Here is a 20,976-nt window from a genome sequence, read left to right as displayed (position 1 = left end):
CAACAATAGAAACCGACTTAGCTAGGCCTTTGAAGAAGATAAATAAATAATATAATAGTTCGCGCCTTCATTTAAACAACAATAGTTGAAAGTTCAGACGTAGAAATTTTTAAATAAGAATAAATGAATACAATTAAATTCATAAACAATAGAAAATAACATAAAACACGTAATAAGTTTTAATCAACATTTTCTTACTTTTTACCAATCAATCTACTACAGTCGGACTGCAGTTTGCAGTAGACTACTTCCGGCCAAGTTAACGCATGCGCATGAGATTACAGACGTGGCGACATTACTAGCCAAGGCGTTTACCATCATACAATTTACACAGCTTTTTTTTTCTCTGAAAATCCGTTCTGTGGTTCCTGTTTAATTTTACTGCTACACTAACGTATCGGGAGGTACAATGACTTCTTCAGGAGAGTTCGGCAATCCGCTGCGGAAATTCAAGCTTGTCTTCTTAGGAGAACAAAGCGGTATGTTATGGATATATATATACGTATACACGCATACTGTTGATGTCTGAAATATGAGAGAAATGTTATGTACGCTGGCTCTAAAGTGGGGGTCTGGTTTGTAATCTTAATCATGTATTAAAATGAACCCCCATTTTATTGTTTGTACTCGAAGATTTAATGTCATGCCCATAGTGACAGACTGATTGCTTTTTAAATATAACATTATTTTACCTACTGTTCGTTTTTTATTTTAAATTTTCCAGTTCACTTGTGATTGAGTACTCGTTAAGTATATAAAAGCATAGTTATTTTTTTTAACCTTTAATTTGATAAAATAAAACCCATTATCGGAATTTTTGACATTACATACAGATTTTTTTTTTTTCTTTACATTTTTCTTAACGGTGCTAGTGCACTTATTGATCCACGCTATTTTTTAAAATAGTATTTTCATGTTTAATTAAAGTTTTATATCTGTTTGTTTAATTGTAAGGTTAAAGTACATAATAGGTACAAAACACCCCCTCCTTCCCATGTTAAGAATGGCTTTCTAAATAATAAACGTTATTATTTCAGCACGGATCAATAAGTGTACTAGTACCTTCTTAACCACAGAACAAGTGGTTGATTAATTTTTAAAAGTGACTTTTTGCTTATACTTCGACTAACTCCGCCGTGCGCCGTGGCAATCGTTTTTAATTTGTATAACAAACTTAATTCTGGATTATTCGGACTTACAACCTCATCTTTGCTGTTGTTATACTAAAAAAAAAAATAAAAAGTAAAATGAATAAATAAATTTAAAAACAAAACCGTTTCGGCCACATCTTTTCGAATTCGGAAACTGAACGAAATTGATATTGATCCTCTGGGTAGATTGTTTCCATTCTGTCAACCATGACCGAGTAGAAATCTTAATTTGTTATTAATAGTACTTATCGTATGCTGTGGGGGTTGAACCTCTAAGCTGCAGAAGACTTAGTACACAAACTGTTTAACTAACGTTATTAACCATTAAGCCATATGACCATAATGGTCATATGGCTTAATGGTTAATAACGTTATGGTCTCCAAGTTCCACTAGATGCAGTGCACCTGAAGAACGGAGGTTACATCGGTCAAAAACATTGAGAATAGTAGTCCGAATAATCCCCAAATCAATCTTCATCTAAAACATTCCGTAACATTAAAATTGATGTAATGAACTTTTATTTGATATTAAGATGACGTACAACATTGTATTTATTTTATTTTTTAATTGACAACATGTCTAGAAAGTGAGTTCTTTCACAATTTTCGTTTGTTTCTATATCTTTAAAGATATGCAGAGAAGGTTATAAACGTTATTTAGAAATCCATTATTAACAGGGGAAGGGTATTTTACAACTATTCTGTGCTTTCACCTAACAATATAAGACACAAGATAACGTAAGAATTGAATTTAACTTGAAAATACTATTTAAAAAAAAAAAAAAAATAGCGCGGTACCTTCTCTACATAAGTACTTTTAAATATTAAGGATATCGGAATTAAAGTAAATTTTTACGACGTGCCCCTACGTATTAAACACCCCAACCTTCCCATGTTAAGAACGGCTTTCGGAATACCCCCCAACTTCGAAAGCCGTTCTTAACATGAGGAGGTTGGGAGGGTGTTTATTCCGAAAGCCGTTCTTAACATGGGGCACGTTGTAAAAAAAAAAAAAAAAAAAATACCGGCATTAATATATTAATGCCGGTATTTGACGTGAATAAAGTATATATTACTTTATTTCTATTTCACGTCAAATAGCAATAATGACATTGATGACAATTTGGTTGATCATTTAACAAAAATAAGCATAAAAATGAGGGTGTGTGTGTGTGTGTGTATATATATATATATATATATATATATATTAGTTGACAACGTTATTACAAAATTCAGCCTAAATTAATATGCCATTAAAAATAAATTATCTATTTGAAAAAAAAAATGATTTATAGGTTTAAGTATGAAATAATTTGTAAAATTCGTTTTTATTTTTGTAAGTAAGCAGAATACGGACCGTGCTGAAATAACGTTATTATTTAGTAACCTATTCTTAACATTGGGCGAGGGGCGTTTTGTAATTATTTTGTACTTTCACCTAATAATTAAATAAACAATATACGGTAAAAATTAAATTTAACTTGAAAATCCTACCTTAAAAAATAGCACGGTTCGTACTCTGTATAAGTAATATATATATATATATATATATATATATATATAATTTTAATATTTCAAAAAAAAAAAAGCTGTAAGAATAAGATACATAAAAATATATACAGTGTTTGTTTAGTTTAATGTAAATTATGATTATTAAGGATGTCAATTGTTTAAAATACATTTATTCAAGTTTTCTGTTTGTCATTCAATGCTTTCGCTTCTACGTGTTCTTAGTTTTTTTAATAGTTGCTTAGTCGGTTGTCTAGTACGTTTTTAGCGTCCAAAATGCTTGTTTTAAAAGAACAATTCTGTGTTTATTCGCTTTTTTAGTTTGAAAATTACATTTTATATTTAACACGATGATATTGTCAATCATAAACATTTAATATCATTTTCTTAACAAAACTTAGTATTTTTTTTTTCTTCTAATTTTGATGATTAGAACTTGAAAAAACGATAGATCCTAATTAAACAACTTGAATGCATATGAAAAAAAAATCCTATATAAACCCATAAATGTTTTAATGGTTTTATTAATGGTGATGTAATTTTTAAGATTATAAACCCTGCTAAATCGTATGGAATGACGTCTTTTGAATGGAGAATTTGGGACGCTGAAACCGTACAGCTCTGTTTCACGTCATTATTCTCTTTTCGGGGTGTTTCTTTAACTAAATTAAATATTATTTAATTTTTTTTATTGTTCGAATTTTTATTTATTTTTTACAAATGTTCCATTATCTCAATCTTTCATTTTTGGTTTTTGTTTGCTTATTTCGAGAAGTTTTGTTTTTAATGAATGAATTAATATTTATGTACTCCTTTTTATTGCCAGTGAGTGGGCAATAAATGCTTTGTCATATCATTCTAACCATTTTATGTAATAATAATAATGTTAATAATAATAATGTTAATAATAATGTTAAAGATCATTTATCAACGAAGCAGTTTCTTATATTTCTTCTCTCAAAGACAAGAAGGCGGATCGTTTTTTTGTTTTTTTTTTTTTTTTTTTTTTTACGTTATGTACTTTCCTTTTTAATAGACAATTATTTTTAGTAATATTAATCGTTGGTATATTATTTTGGCAACCAATTATCATATTGTTACTTAAGGAATCAACAATATCTGGAAATTATTGAAGATTTAAGTCTTCAACGAAGAAGCAACATTTCATTTGTCGTATTGTATCGAATAGTCAATTACTACATTCGTCTTTGTAGATGGATGAATGAATGAAATTATCGATTCAAACAATTCGTTATCATTTTTGTGCATTTTTATTAGAATTTTACTTCCATAGTAAGAAATTTGAATGCTAATATATGGTTTGTCTGTTTCGCGTCTCTGTGACTTACACATTTTTAATTTACGTATAATCGATTATTTATTAAAAATAAAAAATGCCATAGAGTAAAGTACTAAAACGAAAATTTAAAAATCTTAATGCACTTTTGTTAACAGTGCTATTTTTAAGTAGCATTTTCAAGTTAAATTCAAGTTTTACGATATCTTTTTTAAATTGTTAGGTGAAAGTACAGAATAATTACAAAACATCCTTCCTTTCCCATGTTAAGAATGGCTTTCTAAATATTTCAGCATGGTAACAAAAGTGCATAAGTACCAAAAATAATTACGAAATCGAACGATCGAGTTCGAAATGTGCCGGTAGTTAATTAATTTACTCCCCACCCACTTTTTTTTTTTTTTTTTTGAAAGTTCATTCATTTTTATTTATCAGAAAAAGGTGCTAATGCACTTACTGATCCGCGCTATTTTTTTTAATCGTATTTCCAAGTTTAATTTAAACACCCTCCCCATGTTAAGAATGACTTTTTAAATAATAACGTTATTTCAGCACGGATCAATAAGTGCATGGTTGGATGGAGTACCGAAAAATCCAATTCGTCTAACTTGTGTGACTGAAATGAAAATGCATTGTATCTATGAATTTATTTATTTATTTTTTTACATCTAATAACATTTTCAAGTTTTGTCAAGTCTTTAATTATTGCGCTAAATTTAAATTTTTTTTTTATCTGATCGTATTACAAACACGAAAATAATTTTTTAATATTTCGTTGATGCTTACCTTCTACCCCCCTGTCCCCTCCATCATCGAAAAAAAAAATGACTTGTGGGAGTTTCGGCCAACACATGTCATTTCTGAAAAACTTTTTGTCTTGTTACTTTATTTTTGGATATTTCTACATGTCCGTTCCACATGAAACTCATTTGGTACATCGGCCTTATATCAGAATGGAGTACGCTCCTGTCCGCTCTCAAGAGGCCGTCATCCCAGGCATTACCTTTTCCTTCGTGATTTATTGCCGGTCGTCATCTGAGGCGAAAAATGCTGACGGCGGTGCGTGCGCCCCGAGTTGCCTCCTTTTGTAAAGCAACTGAACGGAACAGTGTCACGAAGACACGAAAAACCAAACCATATATTTATTAAAAAATTAGTTTTAAAACTTGTTATTACGAGACAAAAAGAAAACAAGGGTTTGTATTACTGTACACATAGATTCGAAAAAGTTGTCAAAAAACAAATATATAACAAATGTTATCAAAGGCAAGATAAGTTACTTTTCTGCCAAACTGGATATATTTTTCGTGTTTTTATTCAATGTAACATGTTTATTCAGCTCGAAAACCATACAGTGTTTACCGATGTATTGGAACATTACAGATGGCGTCTGATTCTCTCTTTAACACAGTAAGTTTGGGAAAAGATGTTATAAATAAAAAACCGGATAAAATACTGTTAAAAACTCGCTAAATGTTACCGTGACATAGGTTGAAGGTTGACATATATTCGGCGGGTTTTTAATAGTATTTTTTATAGTTTTTTTTTTTATTTATAACACCTTTTTCCAAACTTACGGTATTAAAGAGGGTGTGAGACGCCATCTTGAATTTTCGAATACATCGGTAAACACTGTTTTTCGAGCTGAATAAATATGTTACATTGAATAAAAACACAAAAAATATATCCAGTTTGGCAGAAAAGTAACTTATCTTGCCTTTGATAACATTTATTTGTTCTATATTTGTTTTGTGACAACTTTTTCGAATCTATGTGTACAGTAATACAAACCCGAAAATAAAACACTTTTTGTATTATCAAATAACAAAAAAAAATATTTTTTTCAGGAAAATTTAGTTTTAACACGAAACCACAAAAAAAAAAAAAAAGTTACTTTTAAACAAACAAAGCAAAACAAAAAAACTTTTATTATCAAATAATATAACAAATATTCATGTGGCGAGAAAGAGTGGGCCAAAATACATTCAACGAGATGCTTTGTTGCATCAGTTCAGTTCATTTGAAGAAACGGCGCTTCTACACTATTGGCACGAAATTTCGGAAATCATAGTACTGAATTTCACATGACAACAATGATATCTATGTATTATTCTTCGTATTTTTAAGATGATTATATAAAAAAAATTACGAAAATCAATAAGATAGAAAATTATTTATTAAAAAAAATAATAGAACTTGATGTAAACGATCGTAAGACACAGAGTTTATAAGGGAGGTAATTTTCCGTTACGATTTAATCAAGATTGTGGCAATTTTTCACCTGCTACTACGATTAAATTTAAAAAAAAATAATTTAGTAATATTCAAGTGATTCCGACTGCATAATTTGGAAGCTACCATTCTAACTTATAAAAATTGACAAAAACATCAGTTGAAACCATTGCTTTTTTTTTTTTGCTTTTTTTTTTTTTTTGCTTTTTTTTTTTTTTTATCTGAAAACTTCATTTATCGACTACAAAATATCCTCCCAATAGTGTAAAAGCGCCGAAGAAACATTTCATAAAATATTAAAGCAAGGTCATTTTATTTGTTTCGTGGTGACACAAGAACCTTCGAGTCAAGATTAAAGTGTAGTATCTGTTCTTCGGAGGCTGCACTTTAAGTTTTTGTTCTGTCAGTGGAGGAAAAATCCTTCACAACTGAGACAATTTTAATTTTGTTCCATTTTCTCCACATTAAAAAAACGACCCTGGTGTCTGACTAGGAACATATGAAGTGTGCAAAATGTTTTTTTTTTTTATTTCGTACTAACAAGTGTTTAAAACTAAAGTCATAATTGATGACACAATGAGTGTTAAAATATTTAATATATTATTCCAAAAAGACTATTTAAAGAAATGTTTCGTTATAACACAAGTGTTGAAATTAAATTAATTTTTCTGAATAAAATATTTTTCTTATTTGATAATACAAGAAGTGTTTTCTCTTTTTGTTTCATAATAACACAAAAAGTGTTAAAACTAAAGTAATTTTTCAAAATAAATATATGGTTTCGTTTATCGTGACTCGGTTCCGTTCGGTTGCCTTACACAATCAATCGTATCCACTTCCGGTAGTTTGATTTTTTTTTCCGGGCGCTGATCTTGGAGATTACCGAGAAGGGTATTTCTTCTTATTAGCCCCCACCCCCTCACCTTCATATGCATGCACTTTTCTGTAGAAATTGTCATTATTAATTGTAAAATTTCGTCGTATTTAAATATATTGTAAAATAAGTATTTCCTTAATATCCTCCGGCTTATTTAGAATTAATTATTAAAAGCAAAATGTAGAACAATCTTTATGATGTGTACGTTACGTATTCGTTTTCTTCGTTCCGTAAGTGATATGTCATATTCTAAAAATCACGTAAATTGATGAAGTAGGTTTTTTTAAATAAAAAGTTACGATTTTGAGCGATTTTAATACTAAATTATAAGACTGTGCTTGAACTCGATAGTTCGAATTGAGTTGTCTCATTATTTATACATCATGACCGAAATCACTACGTCTCGCTTCGTTATAAAATTAAATTTTCTTAGTTTAAAAAAAAGTACTTGATTAATTTTACGTGGTTTTTCGAATATGACATCTCCGTTCCGTAACGTGTACGTATTTAAAATATTTTTCTGTATTTTTGTTTTTTAATAAGTGGAATTCTAAATAATCACCATCTTCTGTCTACGAGATTAAACACAGGTGTGCGTTTGAAAATCCATCGCATTAGGATTAGCGCACTCTGACCTACAAAAATACCCGAGCAGCCCAGTCGGTTTCTCCGACAAGGGGCGCCCCACGCCCCAGATTATTAGCAAAAAACAAAAAAAAAAAAAAAAAAACTATCATCTTAAATAAAAGGCCTAGGAGAGGATGGCTTTTAAGACTAAGGAGGATCATACCTAACCTCAGTCTGACAACAACCAAGTCGCTGTCAAACCGATTGTCACAGACGTATCTCCGACTTTGTACGAACGCTCGTGATGCTTATATCCCCTTAATGCTTTAGTAGGCGAGCATTTTTAATGAGGGTTTTGAATTGTCTTCACAGCTAGTGTTCTGTTTGACATTTCTTTACAATTACATGACGTTTCGTACATATTTAACCAAAGTCTGATACAAGGCTCCAATTAATAGAGCACCTTGTTTGTATTAATTGAATTCTCGACGTTTCTTATATCTTGGTGTCTGCGAATGTCGCTTGTTACCATCGCGTTGTGGTAGGCGTCTTGCAGGTCAGTAGCAGCACAACTATGACAACTCACTATTTTACTCCTACTTGTAAAAAAAAAACAAAACCTAAGTACTACTCATCTTAGTTGTGTAGCACTGTAGCAGTGGCAGTTTATGTAGAGGTAACTTTCACGTTCGAGACGAGTTCATCATCAACCCTGACGACAGCAGACGCTTTCTTTTTTCTTTTTTTTTTTTTTTTAATTCTCCTTCCTTCTTCATAGTAATAGGTGTCATTGACCTCAGATTTAGTTTGATCACCAACAGTAATGAAATTCATGTATTTGGTTCTTTGATACAACGGGACCACATGAGAAAAATGAATGCCTTTTGATTTTCTTTAAGAACACAAGAAAAAGAAAAACTAATAATAGTTATTTTTGCACAAGTCCAGAATTTAACCTAATTAAAAAAATAAAATAAAATAAAAAAAAAATACGGAAAAATCTTTATACGAAACGAATCCGTCACGGAATGAAAATGTTATTTTCCAAAAATCACGCAAACTGATATAGTTTTTTATTTTATTTTTTTTACTAAGAAAATTTAATTTATGACTAAGCGAAACAACGTGTCTTGATCCGTCATATTTAATAAAAGGAAATAGCTTCATTCAAACTACCAATATTTTAAAATTAACTTTGTAATGGTAACAATTGCTAAAATCATTAAAAAAGTGATTTGATATATATATATATTTTTTTTTGTATGTTATTAAAAATGTTTCTGTATGTATATATATTAATTAGGTTGAGTTCTGGATATGGACCTTTATTTTTTATTTATTTATTTATTTTTTTTTATTACATTTTCACCCCAAACAAGGCAAATTGCCACTTTGGTGTAGGGGGCTACTATCAGGGGCAACAACTACTGGGGTACTATGTAGGGATTTGGGCAGCAAGGTGTCGGTTCACGTTACACTTGAACTTCTGCACGTCAGTACTGTTGGGGAAGCAGGGACCTGGAATGGAATTCCAGAGTCTTGCGGTTCTGGGGAAGAAACTATTGGAGTAAAAAGATATTTTACATCTAGGGACCTCTACAGTGTGGGGGTGGGATCTAGTAGCCTGTCGGGTTTGTCGAGGGTGCTCGCATCGTGGGGGCACAAGTGATTGCAGTTCATCAGAGGATTCACCACTAAAATACTTGTAGAACAGGCAGAGGGATGCAACATTTCGTCGATGGGACAGAGGCTGAAGCTTAGATGCCAGTTCAGGGCCTATCAGATTTGCGACTCTCTTTTGAACCTTGTCAAGGAGCGAGAGACTAGTAGCAGATGCACCAGCCCAGATGTGGCAGCAATACTCCATACATGGGCGAATGGTGGCCTTATAGAGGTACAGGATACTTTCGGGTGTTAGTAGTTTTCTAGCACGGTAGAGAGAGCCTACCTTTCTTGCAGCGGCCCTGGCAATGCCTTCAATGTAATTGTTCCAACTCATGTTTCCTGTGAACGTTAGGCCAAGGAGTTTGAAAGATGGACTCTCAGATAAAGAGTCGTTGGCCATTGCTATTGGTGGTAGAGAGGGTTTCTTGTAATTATTGAATGAAACTAGTTTAGTCTTGGCAGCATTGAACGCGACCAACCACTTCTGTCCCCATTCCACTACAGATTGGAGGTCTTCCTCTAGTGTTTCTGCCATTTCTTTAGAAATGTGTTCATTCGTCTTCCTGTCGTGTCTGCCATAGAGTGTAGTGTCATCAGCATATATACCCATCTCAGAGGCAATGTTGTCGGGGAGGTCATTTATGAATATCAGGAACAATAGAGGTCCAAGGATAGAACCCTGGGGCACTCCCGCATTTATATCATATTGTTTAGATGTGCGACCGTCGAGGACTACCTGGATTTTTCTCTTATCTAAGAAGGATTTAATTATGTTAAGTATTCTACCAGTGATACCGTATGATCTGATTTTACTGAGGAGACCCTCATGCCATACCCTGTCAAAAGCCGTAGATATATCTAGAGCTACCGCTCTGCCTTCCCCCGCTTTGTCCAGTGATTGGTATATACGTTCAGAGATCACGGTGAGGATGTCTGCTGTGGAACGGGCTTGTCTAAATCCATATTGTTTGTCAGTCAGTAGTTTAGCATCTGTAAGATGATGGACTAGAGCATGGTTAATTATGGTCTCAAATATTTTGGCAAAAAGTGGGAGGAGGCTAATGGGGCGATAATTTGATGGGTCTGTCCTTTTGCCAGAATTCTTGAATACTGGTACAACAGAAGCAGTTTTCCAACAGCCCGGAAAGCAAGCTTCATTAAGACATTTGTTGTAGAGTTTGGAGAGAACTGGAGCTACTTCGGCTGAGCACTTTTTTAATAGCACAGCTGGGATAAGATCGGGTCCACATGCTTTTGAGGTGTCAAGGTTTTTTATGATAGCATGCACCTGAGCAGGGGTGGTTTTCAGATCGTCTAGTGTGGCGTCTGTCCGCATAGGAAAGTCAGGTAGGGGGTGGTTGGAAGGGTCCAGTGTGGAGTTTGAGGCAAACCGACTGGCAAGCATGTTAGCCTTGTCGGTTGCTGAGGAGACAACCTCGTGATTGTTGGTTAGTGGGGGAATTGTTGATTGCCCATTATTTACTACACTGTTGTAGATTTTCCAGAAGTCTCGAGTTCCTAGTTTTTGTGCTTCGATGCGCTTTTTAGTGGTTTCCGTAAATTCTCTCTTAGCTGTCGCTATTTCTTTCTTAACGTTATTTCTAGCTTCTATATACTTCAGTCTGTTTGAACTGGACTTATGTCGGTTAAACCTACGGTATGCATGCTGCTTTTGAGTAATGGCAGTTGCACAAGTCGACGTAAACCATTGGGGAGAGTGGGGCTTACTATAAAATTTCCGCATGGGAACATGCGCTTCGATTGCAGTTTTGAACCAGTCAGTGGTCTCGTTTGCACACTGTTCAGCAGGGAGAGAGAAAATATTTTTCCATGGAGCATCTCTAATTAGTTCCCTGATGGCTTCCCAGTCAGCCTTATTATAATATCTCGTTGTTTTGAGCACTGGCTCTTCAGTTTTGGGTCTAGAGTTTAGGGCGATTTCAACCATTATCACTGCATGGTCAGCGTTCCCGAGTGGGCTGTGGGCCTTCGCTATGCAGTCATCGGGAACTGTGGTCAAAAACAGATCTAGAAGTGATGCGTGTTGTTCTTCCTGGTCAGGGAAACGGGTTGGAAACGTAACAATTTGTGATAGGGAGTGAGATATAGCGAAGCTATGGGTTGTGCTGCCCGCTGCATCTGTGTGAGTAGAGAATCCAAGCCAGTTTTTGTGGTGGACATTAAATTCACCAAACACATGTATTTGTGCGCTAGTGTCGAGGGACAGTGCCGTGTCTATGCTGTCAGATACTTTGTTTATTATGGAGCAGTCCTGAGTCGAGGGAGAGCGGTAGAGAAAATAATAGTAGCTAATACTGTGTTGCACGTTTAGTCTAAAGCACATAAAGGCTTGATCATCTGTTTCTAGGTTTGTTTCTCTAGTCAAGGGAAGGGTATTACGAATGTAAACTCCAAGTCCGTGCATCTTCCTATTCAGCTTAAATTACTTTGTATTTGTCGATTTAAAATTACGTTCGAATTTTCAAAGTGTCGCAAGAATAAAAATAAGTTGGACATTTTAAGATATTTTGATATCTGAATTTTGAAAGGCTGACAACAGATTTTGGGACTTATCAGTCAAAGTGCAATTGTCGTAACCAACCAAATGTGAATAGGATGGGAAAATCTAGTGTGGACCTCGCTTTAAAAACCTAGCAAGAAAATACACATTTTTTTCGAGGTGGGGAGGGCGGGGTGATACTCACTTATACCTTCGTAAAATACTCAGATTGTCTGGAATTCTGTTTTGCTTATTTTCTAATATTTAAGTTCAGATTTCATGCAATTTGAAAATTATTAAATCCCCCCCCCCCCGCGCAAAAAAAAAAAAACCCCAAAAAAACAAAACACACACGTTAAAATATATGCAAACTACTGATTAATCATCTCGAGTAACCGGGTTACAAATTATGGTATTGGTTTTGCGAAATCAACCGTTGTAAATTAAGGTACTTGTACAGAATACAAACAGTGCTCTGCTACTTGTTAGATAGGATTTTCAAGTGAAATTAATTTTCTACTGTATCTTTTTATTTTGTTAGATGAAAATACAGAAGAGTAAATCCCCACCCATATTAAGAATGGGTTTCTAAATGATTTTATTATTTCAGCACGGGCACGGTCTGTATTCTGCATAAAAACCGCCCCCTACCGTTCACTTTTATGGGTCTGCGCGTGTAATTGTGAGGCAAGGGTTGCGCAATCCCAATCACACTTCTGAATGAACACTGCTTTCAGTGCTTCTTCAGTTCAGTGGCAAGGAAAAGTCCGTCAGCTGATATTACCTAATGGTAATCCATTTTAGTACTGACAGGACTCGACGTCGCTGAACTACGGTGATCTAACGGGAAACGTTTGAACACACGCGCTTGCGCACTTGGAATGAGCAAAAATAAATTTGGAGAAAAATAGCCACTTGTTACACTTCTAAGTTCAAAAGTAATTCGGAAGTCTTTAAATTGATAAATAAAAAGTAATTTTTGTTCATGCTAGAGTCAAGGATTTTGGTTGATTTGTGTGGGTAAATCAACGGAAAGCAAAAACATTCATTTTCTCATTTTTTTTTCTACTCTCGTGTCAAAGAAATGAGTATTTGATTTTTTTTTTTTTTTTTTTCTTCAAGTGTCTTTTACTTGAAATTGGTTGTTTTCTTGGTTATATTCTTTCGTCTCGCCTTCTAATGCTTAATGATTGTCATTTAATTACTGTTTGAAAAAAAAAAATCGTGTTTGAAGGAATCCTCGAGTGGTCGCCGCCGTCGTCGCCACTGAAGTTGGAAGCTGTCCATTTCGGAATGGCCAGCCCACCACGTGACACATACTATTGAATACCGCCGCCGTCGCTCATGCCTTTTACGTTTTGTTTGTGAAGGTGAGCATTTTTAATGAGTGAACCCATGACACTAACTATTACAACCACCACTACTACTGGTATTATTTAACCCACAATACCAGCCGGCCGGTTCTTTGCAGTTTATATGGTATCTTAACCGCCTACCACTTTGACGTATAATGCTAACATATATTCTAGTTTTATCGTGGGATTAGCTTGTCATTACTATCGATTTCTCCTTTTTTATTTTAAGCAATTCTCGGCTTAATCAGTTGTAATGCCGGAAAAGAGATTCCAACTTGTCAGGCCAATAATTATATGTAAAAAAACACAGGAATTTAAAATTGTTATTTTTGATTTTTGTTACGATATTTGATAAACGAATTAATGCATTTTGTATTTTAAATTCGATATGGTGTTTTAATTTTGTCTTTTTTTAAAACCTGTTTTGCTCTAAGGAATAACTGTTGCTTATTTTCTTATGTAGATCTTTAATTTTTGTTTGTTTATTAATTTGTCTAATTTATTAAAGTAAAATAGTTGTCCGGGAATCTTTTTACCCTAATTTTTGTTTCACTTTTTTTTTTTTTTTTTTTTTAACGGTGCTGCTATTACCACCTACCTTTCAAAAGGGATTTTCAAAGTAAAATTTAATTACCTTGTTAAATTATTAACTGAACCAAATTAAAAAACTGATTAATTTTTTATGGTAATGTTGTCTATAAAATTATTCGATGTGAATTGCTAAAAAAATCTTTCAATTGTAATATTTGACAAAAAAAAAAAAACTTCACTTTATTCGACAGCTTTAATGCTTCCAAATTTCTTTTATATTTCGAGTCATGAAGTGATTTAGGCACGTACGCATCCCCGGTAAGATTTAACCATCAATTTATTCAAAAAATGTTTATTTTACGATTAACAGGAGATTATAAAGGTTAACTTGCAAATAAACTGAAATGTGTGTGGTAGATTTAGTTAATTATTTTGTAAATAAGATTTTTTAAATTTTCACTTTATTTTACACTATTGCAATTTTGATACACTATTCAAGTAAAAAAAAACAAATAAATGTGAAGTTTCATAGAGGCTAGGAGTATATGAGAGTTTTTTTAAATTTTTTTATTAAGCCATGTTCATGAAAACTGTTAGCAATAGACAGAGGGTACCTAGCTAATTAGAGAATGCATAAAACTTAGAAGCATCATGATGGTTAGCCAATGTAGAACTCTGAAAATGTGGCAGTGATACATGTTCATTGACACAAATCTAAGGCAGCACGTTCAGGACTGCAGAACACAATGCGAAAGGAGATCACCAGTACATCTCTGGGCAAACACCAGTGTGATTATACAGAAGGTCTAGTGTGAATGTATATCGTTGCAGGTTTGGACTAATCAGCTGCAGCATAGGATGATATTGAAGCATTGCAGAAATGAAATAATCTGTAAGCGGCAAGTAGATAGCAGATCTCATCCAAACAGATCATATGCTCCAGAGGGAACAGGGTCGCAGTAGGGAATATGTAGTATGTATATGATGGCACAATGTTGTTGATGCCCAAGAGAATCAGAGCACCCCGCCAACTCCGGCGAACATTAGGGACTCGTAATCCAAATAGACAAATTATTGCCTTGTAAAGCCTAGTCAGCAAATGTCATTCATGAGGAATTTGGTAGTTCAGGATGCGCAACACGTAAAGCTTCCTATTGACTCTGTTGGATACATGACAAGTGGTTGTCAAACTTAACATTGCTAGATATTATTACTCTTATATAGTGATGACATTTTGAGAATGGCACAAATGTGTCATGAAACCAAATCCCATGGACAGGGAGAAGAGGCATCTAAGGACAATAGCACAACTGTCTTTGCTAGATTGAACAGCATGCCACAGTCCTCCACTCACTCAGATGCAAAAACAAGCAGCGACTCCAGGTATACTAACCCTAAGTAAGGGTCTGAGTGTGACACAGAAATTTGTGTCATTGGTATAAGAACTTGGAACACAGTTAAATCATTGCAGTTAAAATGAGATGTTGCATTATCCATTAATGCCAGCAGATGATGAAAAGCAAAAGTAATGTTGGCAAAATAACACTTTCCTACAGCACCTCAGCTGAGACAGTAAGCTTATCTAATAAACAGCCAGCAAGCAAAGTTCTGTCACCAATCAGACAGATAGTTGCAGATCCAAGAAAAGAATTTGTCTCAGATGCCAAATGAGAGTAGTTTCTGCTGTAGAGCCGAGTGAGGAACAGTTCCAGATGCGTTGGTAAGATCTAAAAATGCTAAAATTTTGCATTTCTTAACCTCACATTCTGAGGCCAAGTGCTGATAAAGACAGGCTGCTTGTTCTGTGGCATAGTGCAATTTTAGAAACCTGAATTGAGATGGATGGGTCAGCTTATTTTCTGAGATATGTTCCATGACCTTGCCAATACAAGAGGTCAGAGAAATTGGACAATAGCTACATAACTTCAATCTGTCACCTTTTTGCTTGAGTTTTTATGTATAGGATTGGTGGAACTAAAGCTTAAAAGAACACTTTGGAGATGCAACATTTCTATATATTAATAGTAAACGAAAACATAGACTAGAAAAAAACAAAACCTTTTAACACAACAATAAAAAGGTTTTATTTCAGTGATAGAAAGTAAAATGGTTTCTGAGTGAGGAAAATGAAGAGTTGTCGAAGATTAGCCAGCACTTAATCTTCAGGTGAAGATCATCAATGCTGGAGCATCCAGTGGATGAGAAAGAAGAAATGTTTATTTCTTTTTTTTTTTTATAATGCGTCTTGGTTTCTCTCTGCTGACCAACCATGATTTTAAAAAACTTCCTCACGGGACAAATGGAATCAACGCACTCTGCAAACTGATTGATCAGTGTGTGGCCAAATCACATATCAGGGACATTTTTTTGTGAGAAAATAAGTCTTTATTTTATTCCTAACTATTATAACATTTTGCATCTGATTCCTAACTATTCGCACTTACTCTTTTAACAGTTTTTAACGTTTTGCTCCAAAGTTCCCTTTTCCATCTTCTTCTTCATCTGATTCTAATAAATTTTAAGCCACCTACGTTTTTGCGTGAGATTGCTTTGTTTTCCAACTGTATCTTCTGCAGTCACGTGATCATTTCCCAGACTATTGTCCTAAACTATTCTTAGTTACTTCCAAAATGTTTGATTGAAAAATCTTGAAGATTCTTCAAGATGAGTCATTAGATATGTGTTGGTGTCATTCTTGTATTTGATTTGTTAATATAGCAACCCGACCAGCAACCAAGCTTTGCTTTGAAAATAAAGGCTCACCTGAAAAACGAGATTATGCAACTAAATGACTTGTTATTACTTTAGACTTTTGTATCTAAGATTAAGAGAAATTAAGCTTTCAGCAACAGAACACTGCATAAATATCTTTGAGACAATGTTATGTGACTTTGCACTTTGGAATTTTCATATTGATTTGATATCACAATCTTTTATGATCCATGAAATCATGAGGTAACATTCGAATATTTCAATCAATTGGAAATGGAAATAAATTTATTAGATTTTTTCCAAATACAACTTATAATGTCGGAAAACTACCTCAAAGAGGAAAGTTCTATTCCATTTATGGAAAGGGAGTTTGGTCACGACCACCAAGATATAGAAGGCCTGTTAACTGAAAAATGCCTACAAGCAATGTAGATAAGATTTGTTGAACTGTTACTGTCAATACTATATGACAACATTTTTAAAATAAACGTTAAAACATGTTAGAAAAGAAAGGAACCCAATTCGATTAATAATGAAACTGAACTTTATTCAATATAAAATATAAATATTATCTATGTAAAATTACGTAATTTAAAAGCAATATACAATCTAATATTGATAAAACTGAATCATGAATTTAGGGAACAAACAAAGAAACAAAACACAAACAATTCTTGGCCTTCGGGACAATATCAGTCTAGTAGTATCTGTTCTGATGCTACAATTCACTTTTTCTGTCCTCGGCCGGTGGAGGAAAAATCTTTCATGACTAGGAAAATTTTTATTTTTGTTCCTATCCAGAGTGCCTCTTATTTGGGAGCTGGATCTTCCCCACAAGATTATATGTTGAAATATTTAAATAACTATTACTTTTAATATAGAAATTATATTTAAAGTTTTGGTTTTCTGTTCTATGTTCATTTTTTCCCATGTTTTTCATCAAAATGTGTAGCGTATTTTCATCAGTTACATGGTTAGAAATCTTATATTCCACTATCGTCTTCATTTTCATATCAGTGCAGATTACATAAATACGGGAATGAAGTTCACATAACTACTAAAAGACAATCATACCATAATGTGAATCTTGTTTAAAATCTAAGAAAATATAGTAAACATCTATGATATTAAATCAGGGTGGTGGTGAACTTAGGAGAGGACATTATTATTTCACTCACGGAGTTCTCATAGGCCATCATAGTTGATCGCTCACTGGCAGTAACCTGTGGTATTTGCTGGAGACCGAATGACAACAAGTCTCCCCAGATTTCTAATGTTCTCCACCTCTTGACCACTTGTGCAAATGATTGCACGCAACAGCCGTTTGCCATTGATTTCTCATTGGCATTGGCTATTGGTGTTTCCTGGAGTTTGGGTGACAAAATGCCTTGCCAAAGTACCAGATTTGAACTGCACACTTCCAGTGGAGGTCTGGTTAGTACTCTCCCAACTCTGACTTTCCATCCTCCCTGACCTTTCACAACAAGTTGGTGTGGCACCAGTTGATTTCATCTAGTTTTTCTTTTTTGGCACTTCACGGGGAACGTGAACCCTGCATAAACGGGTATTAATTTAATGGCTGCTCCCTGTGTTTTTTTTTTTACTTTCTTCATATATATTTCATACACTTTTATTGTAATCAAGCATGTATTTTATTTTTGAATTTTTTAAAAAATTTCTTTAATTAAATTTGATTCATACTTTTTTGTGCTTGTTTTCATTTTATTTTTATTTTGTTTTAATTTATTTTTATTATTATTTTCCACACTAAATATTTTTATTTTCTATTACATTTATTTTTTCATACATATTCAAATAATGCGCTTTTGGCCTTTTTTGCCTCAAATAATACCTTCAAAACAGTTTTCGTGATTAAATAAACCAATCAAAACCTTTTGCCTACGCGCTTTTTAGGGAGGAACCATTAAATTAAAACCCGTTTTACACAGGGTCCACATTCTCTGTGAAGTACCCCTGTTTTTTTTTTCTTTTTTTTTTATTATTGTTGTTGTTATAATAATAATAATAATGGTGCTTGTGCAGTGTATGCACCATGCTATATTTTAGATAGGATTTTCAAGTTAAATTAAATTTTTATCTTTTTTTTTTTTTTTTTTCATCAAATTTAGGTGAAAGTGCAAAATAGTTAGAAAGCCCCCCCTCCTGTTAAGAATGGCTTTCTAAATGTTATTTCAGCATGGTGCGTACATTTATTTATAAGATAAAACACAAGAAAATATGTTAACTAAAATTTAATGAACTCTTTATTTTTAGTTCATATCAAAATTTTAATTGAAGCGGATTATCATGTAAATTATTTACAGATAAAATGTGATAAAACAAACAAACAAACAAAAACTTAAGTTTTAAATATATTTCAAAGAAATAAATTACGCCCAGTGCTAAAATATTGAATTCATCGATCGTTTTAATATAAAAAAAACAAAAATAAAACAAAAACTTGTGAAAAATGCTTCTAACTTTAAAATATTTGGAAATACTCAATGAAAAGTTTTATTTATCATTAAAAGAATGTATTAAAAAATATTCTCATAAAAATTGTTTGTTTTGCAGTTTAAAAAAATAAAATGAAATATTCGACTTCCTTCGATAAAAATAAAAGTTTGAAAACAAGTTCATTTACTGTTATATTTTGTTAGATTGAAATTATCCCAATGTGCAATTATGATAATTGTAATAATAATTTAAATGGAGAATTGTTTTTCTCTTTAGGAGAATAAAAAACATAATTACAACAGTCACAATATAAGGCAACGAAAAATATTTTTTATGGCCACGTGGATGACCACAGGAAACTTTAGGCACTTTCGTACCATTACCTACATGTTGATCTGGTAATGACATCACGCTGTCATGTTTACTGGCCTACTCTCTCAGTAGCCATGGTTTGGTTCAATTTTGTTGTTGTACATAAGAATGCAGTAGAATTATAGATAGATTGCGTGTAAAACAATGGAGACGGATGTGAATTTGGATAAGCTATTGAGGCTCTTAGTGATACTATTGGAACACAGGGAGAAGCAGGTGCTAATGTGATTGCAAGAGTTAGAAATGGATGGAGTAATGCATTACTCAATAAGTCCCAGACCTAACTAATAAAACAAATTGTAGGTAAAATTTTACTTTATTTATCATACTGCTTTTAAGCTGATGCACTCATTCCAACATTTTTCTACAAATTTGTCGTTTTTGTCGAACGAATAGTCTTTGGTTTCAAAATACATCACATTGAAGACAAATATCTTTCTTTAGAGAAAGATCAAATAACCTGCAGTGTCTGAGGTTCTGGCCTGAAGGAAAGAGGTGTGGAACCAATTCGAAATTCATGTCTTTGTGTTGATTGATTTGTAATATGGTGCATTGTCTTTGTGAAAAAGGTACATTTTTCATTTATGGTCATATTTTTTTAATTTGTTTTTCACACATACCAATAATGCTACACAATATGCACTATTGATGTCTCTTCCTTTCTCAAGATAATATATATCTTTTTTTTTTTTTTTTTTTTTTTTTTTTTACAAAGGCGTCACCACATTATCAAGGCCCAGAGGCCACTCAAGGATAAGGGTTAAAGAGTGTACAGTAGAAATTGGTCAATATAGTAATCATTAGTAATGAAAATTTGGTAAATTTAATAACTTATATGGAACGGCTCATCAAGAACTTATTTACTTTAGACTTGAACACAACCATATTGTAGTCAGCCGGAAAGCAGGAAAACGGAAGACAATTCCACAGGCGTGCAGTTCTAAGAAAGAAGCTTTGTTCATGGAATCTACGTTTAGGTTTAGGCACAGATAAAGAGTGGGGGAAATTATTGATAGTGTTTACAGCTAGACGAGTGTTTCTTGTGAAAGTTTGGCGAGGGGGGACCATAGATTGAAGCTCAGTTGAACACTTTCCATGAAAATAACGATACATCAGAGACAAACTCGCAACATCTCTTCTGTGAGATAGAGGTTGCAAGGAGGAGAAAAGGACATCTCCTACGAGGCTACGAAGTCTATTTTGAACTCTATCAAGGCAGGACAAGTCCTTTCTAGCAGCTCCTGCCCAGATGTGGCAACAGTATTCCATCCTTGGACGTACCTGTCTTGCACATTGCAAAGTATATCGACCAAAACCATGCCGTTTTTTTTTTGTTTTGTTTTTTTTACATGGAGGTCACGACTTACCAAGACCTGGAAGCCACTCGGGGATAAGGGTTATAATGCGTGTACAGTAATTGATAGGATAGCGTCCTAGTAATTGTTAGTATTGGAGATTTGATAAAGTGTCTTACTTAAGGGGGCGGTTCATCAGGCATTTGATTATGTTGGACTTAAAAACATCCAAGTTGTAGTCAGGTGGGAAACAGGCAAGCGGAAGAAAGTTCCACAGGTGTGCAGTTCTAAGAGAGAAGCTTTGTTCATGGAATCTACGTTTTTATTTAGGCACAGATAAAGAGTGGGGAAAATTATTGACAGTGGTTTCAGCTAGGCAGGTGTTTATCATGAAAGATTGGCGAGGAGGGACCAGAGATTGGAGCTCAGACGAGCACTTGCCATGGAAATAATGAT

The 20,976-nt window shown here is 33.6% G+C and overlaps 1 protein-coding gene across 3 annotated transcripts in view; it reads left to right on the top strand.

Annotated features, from left to right (window-relative positions):
* The first annotated feature begins 231 nt into the window (after positions 1 to 231).
* Positions 232 to 20,976, top strand: part of LOC145288070 (ras-related protein Rab6) — a 309,805-nt gene continuing 289,060 nt past the window's right edge. For 2 of the 3 annotated variants that reach the window (XM_080136125.1, XM_080136128.1), the window contains exon 1: positions 242 to 479. In XM_080136125.1, the coding sequence (XP_079992251.1) occupies positions 410 to 479 (70 nt within the window). In that variant the 5' untranslated portion in view covers positions 242 to 409. Of the gene's footprint in view, positions 480 to 20,976 lie in introns of all 3 variants that reach the window. The other variant, XM_080136126.1, reaches the window with a different exon arrangement.

Source organism: Euprymna scolopes, chromosome 11, assembly GCF_053919585.1.
Source record: "Euprymna scolopes isolate OS-2025 chromosome 11, ASM5391958v1, whole genome shotgun sequence".
Classification (NCBI taxonomy): domain Eukaryota; kingdom Metazoa; phylum Mollusca; class Cephalopoda; order Sepiida; family Sepiolidae; genus Euprymna; species Euprymna scolopes.
The sequence above is the reverse complement of the archived record's forward strand: the minus strand, read 5'-3'. Positions and strand labels throughout refer to the sequence as shown.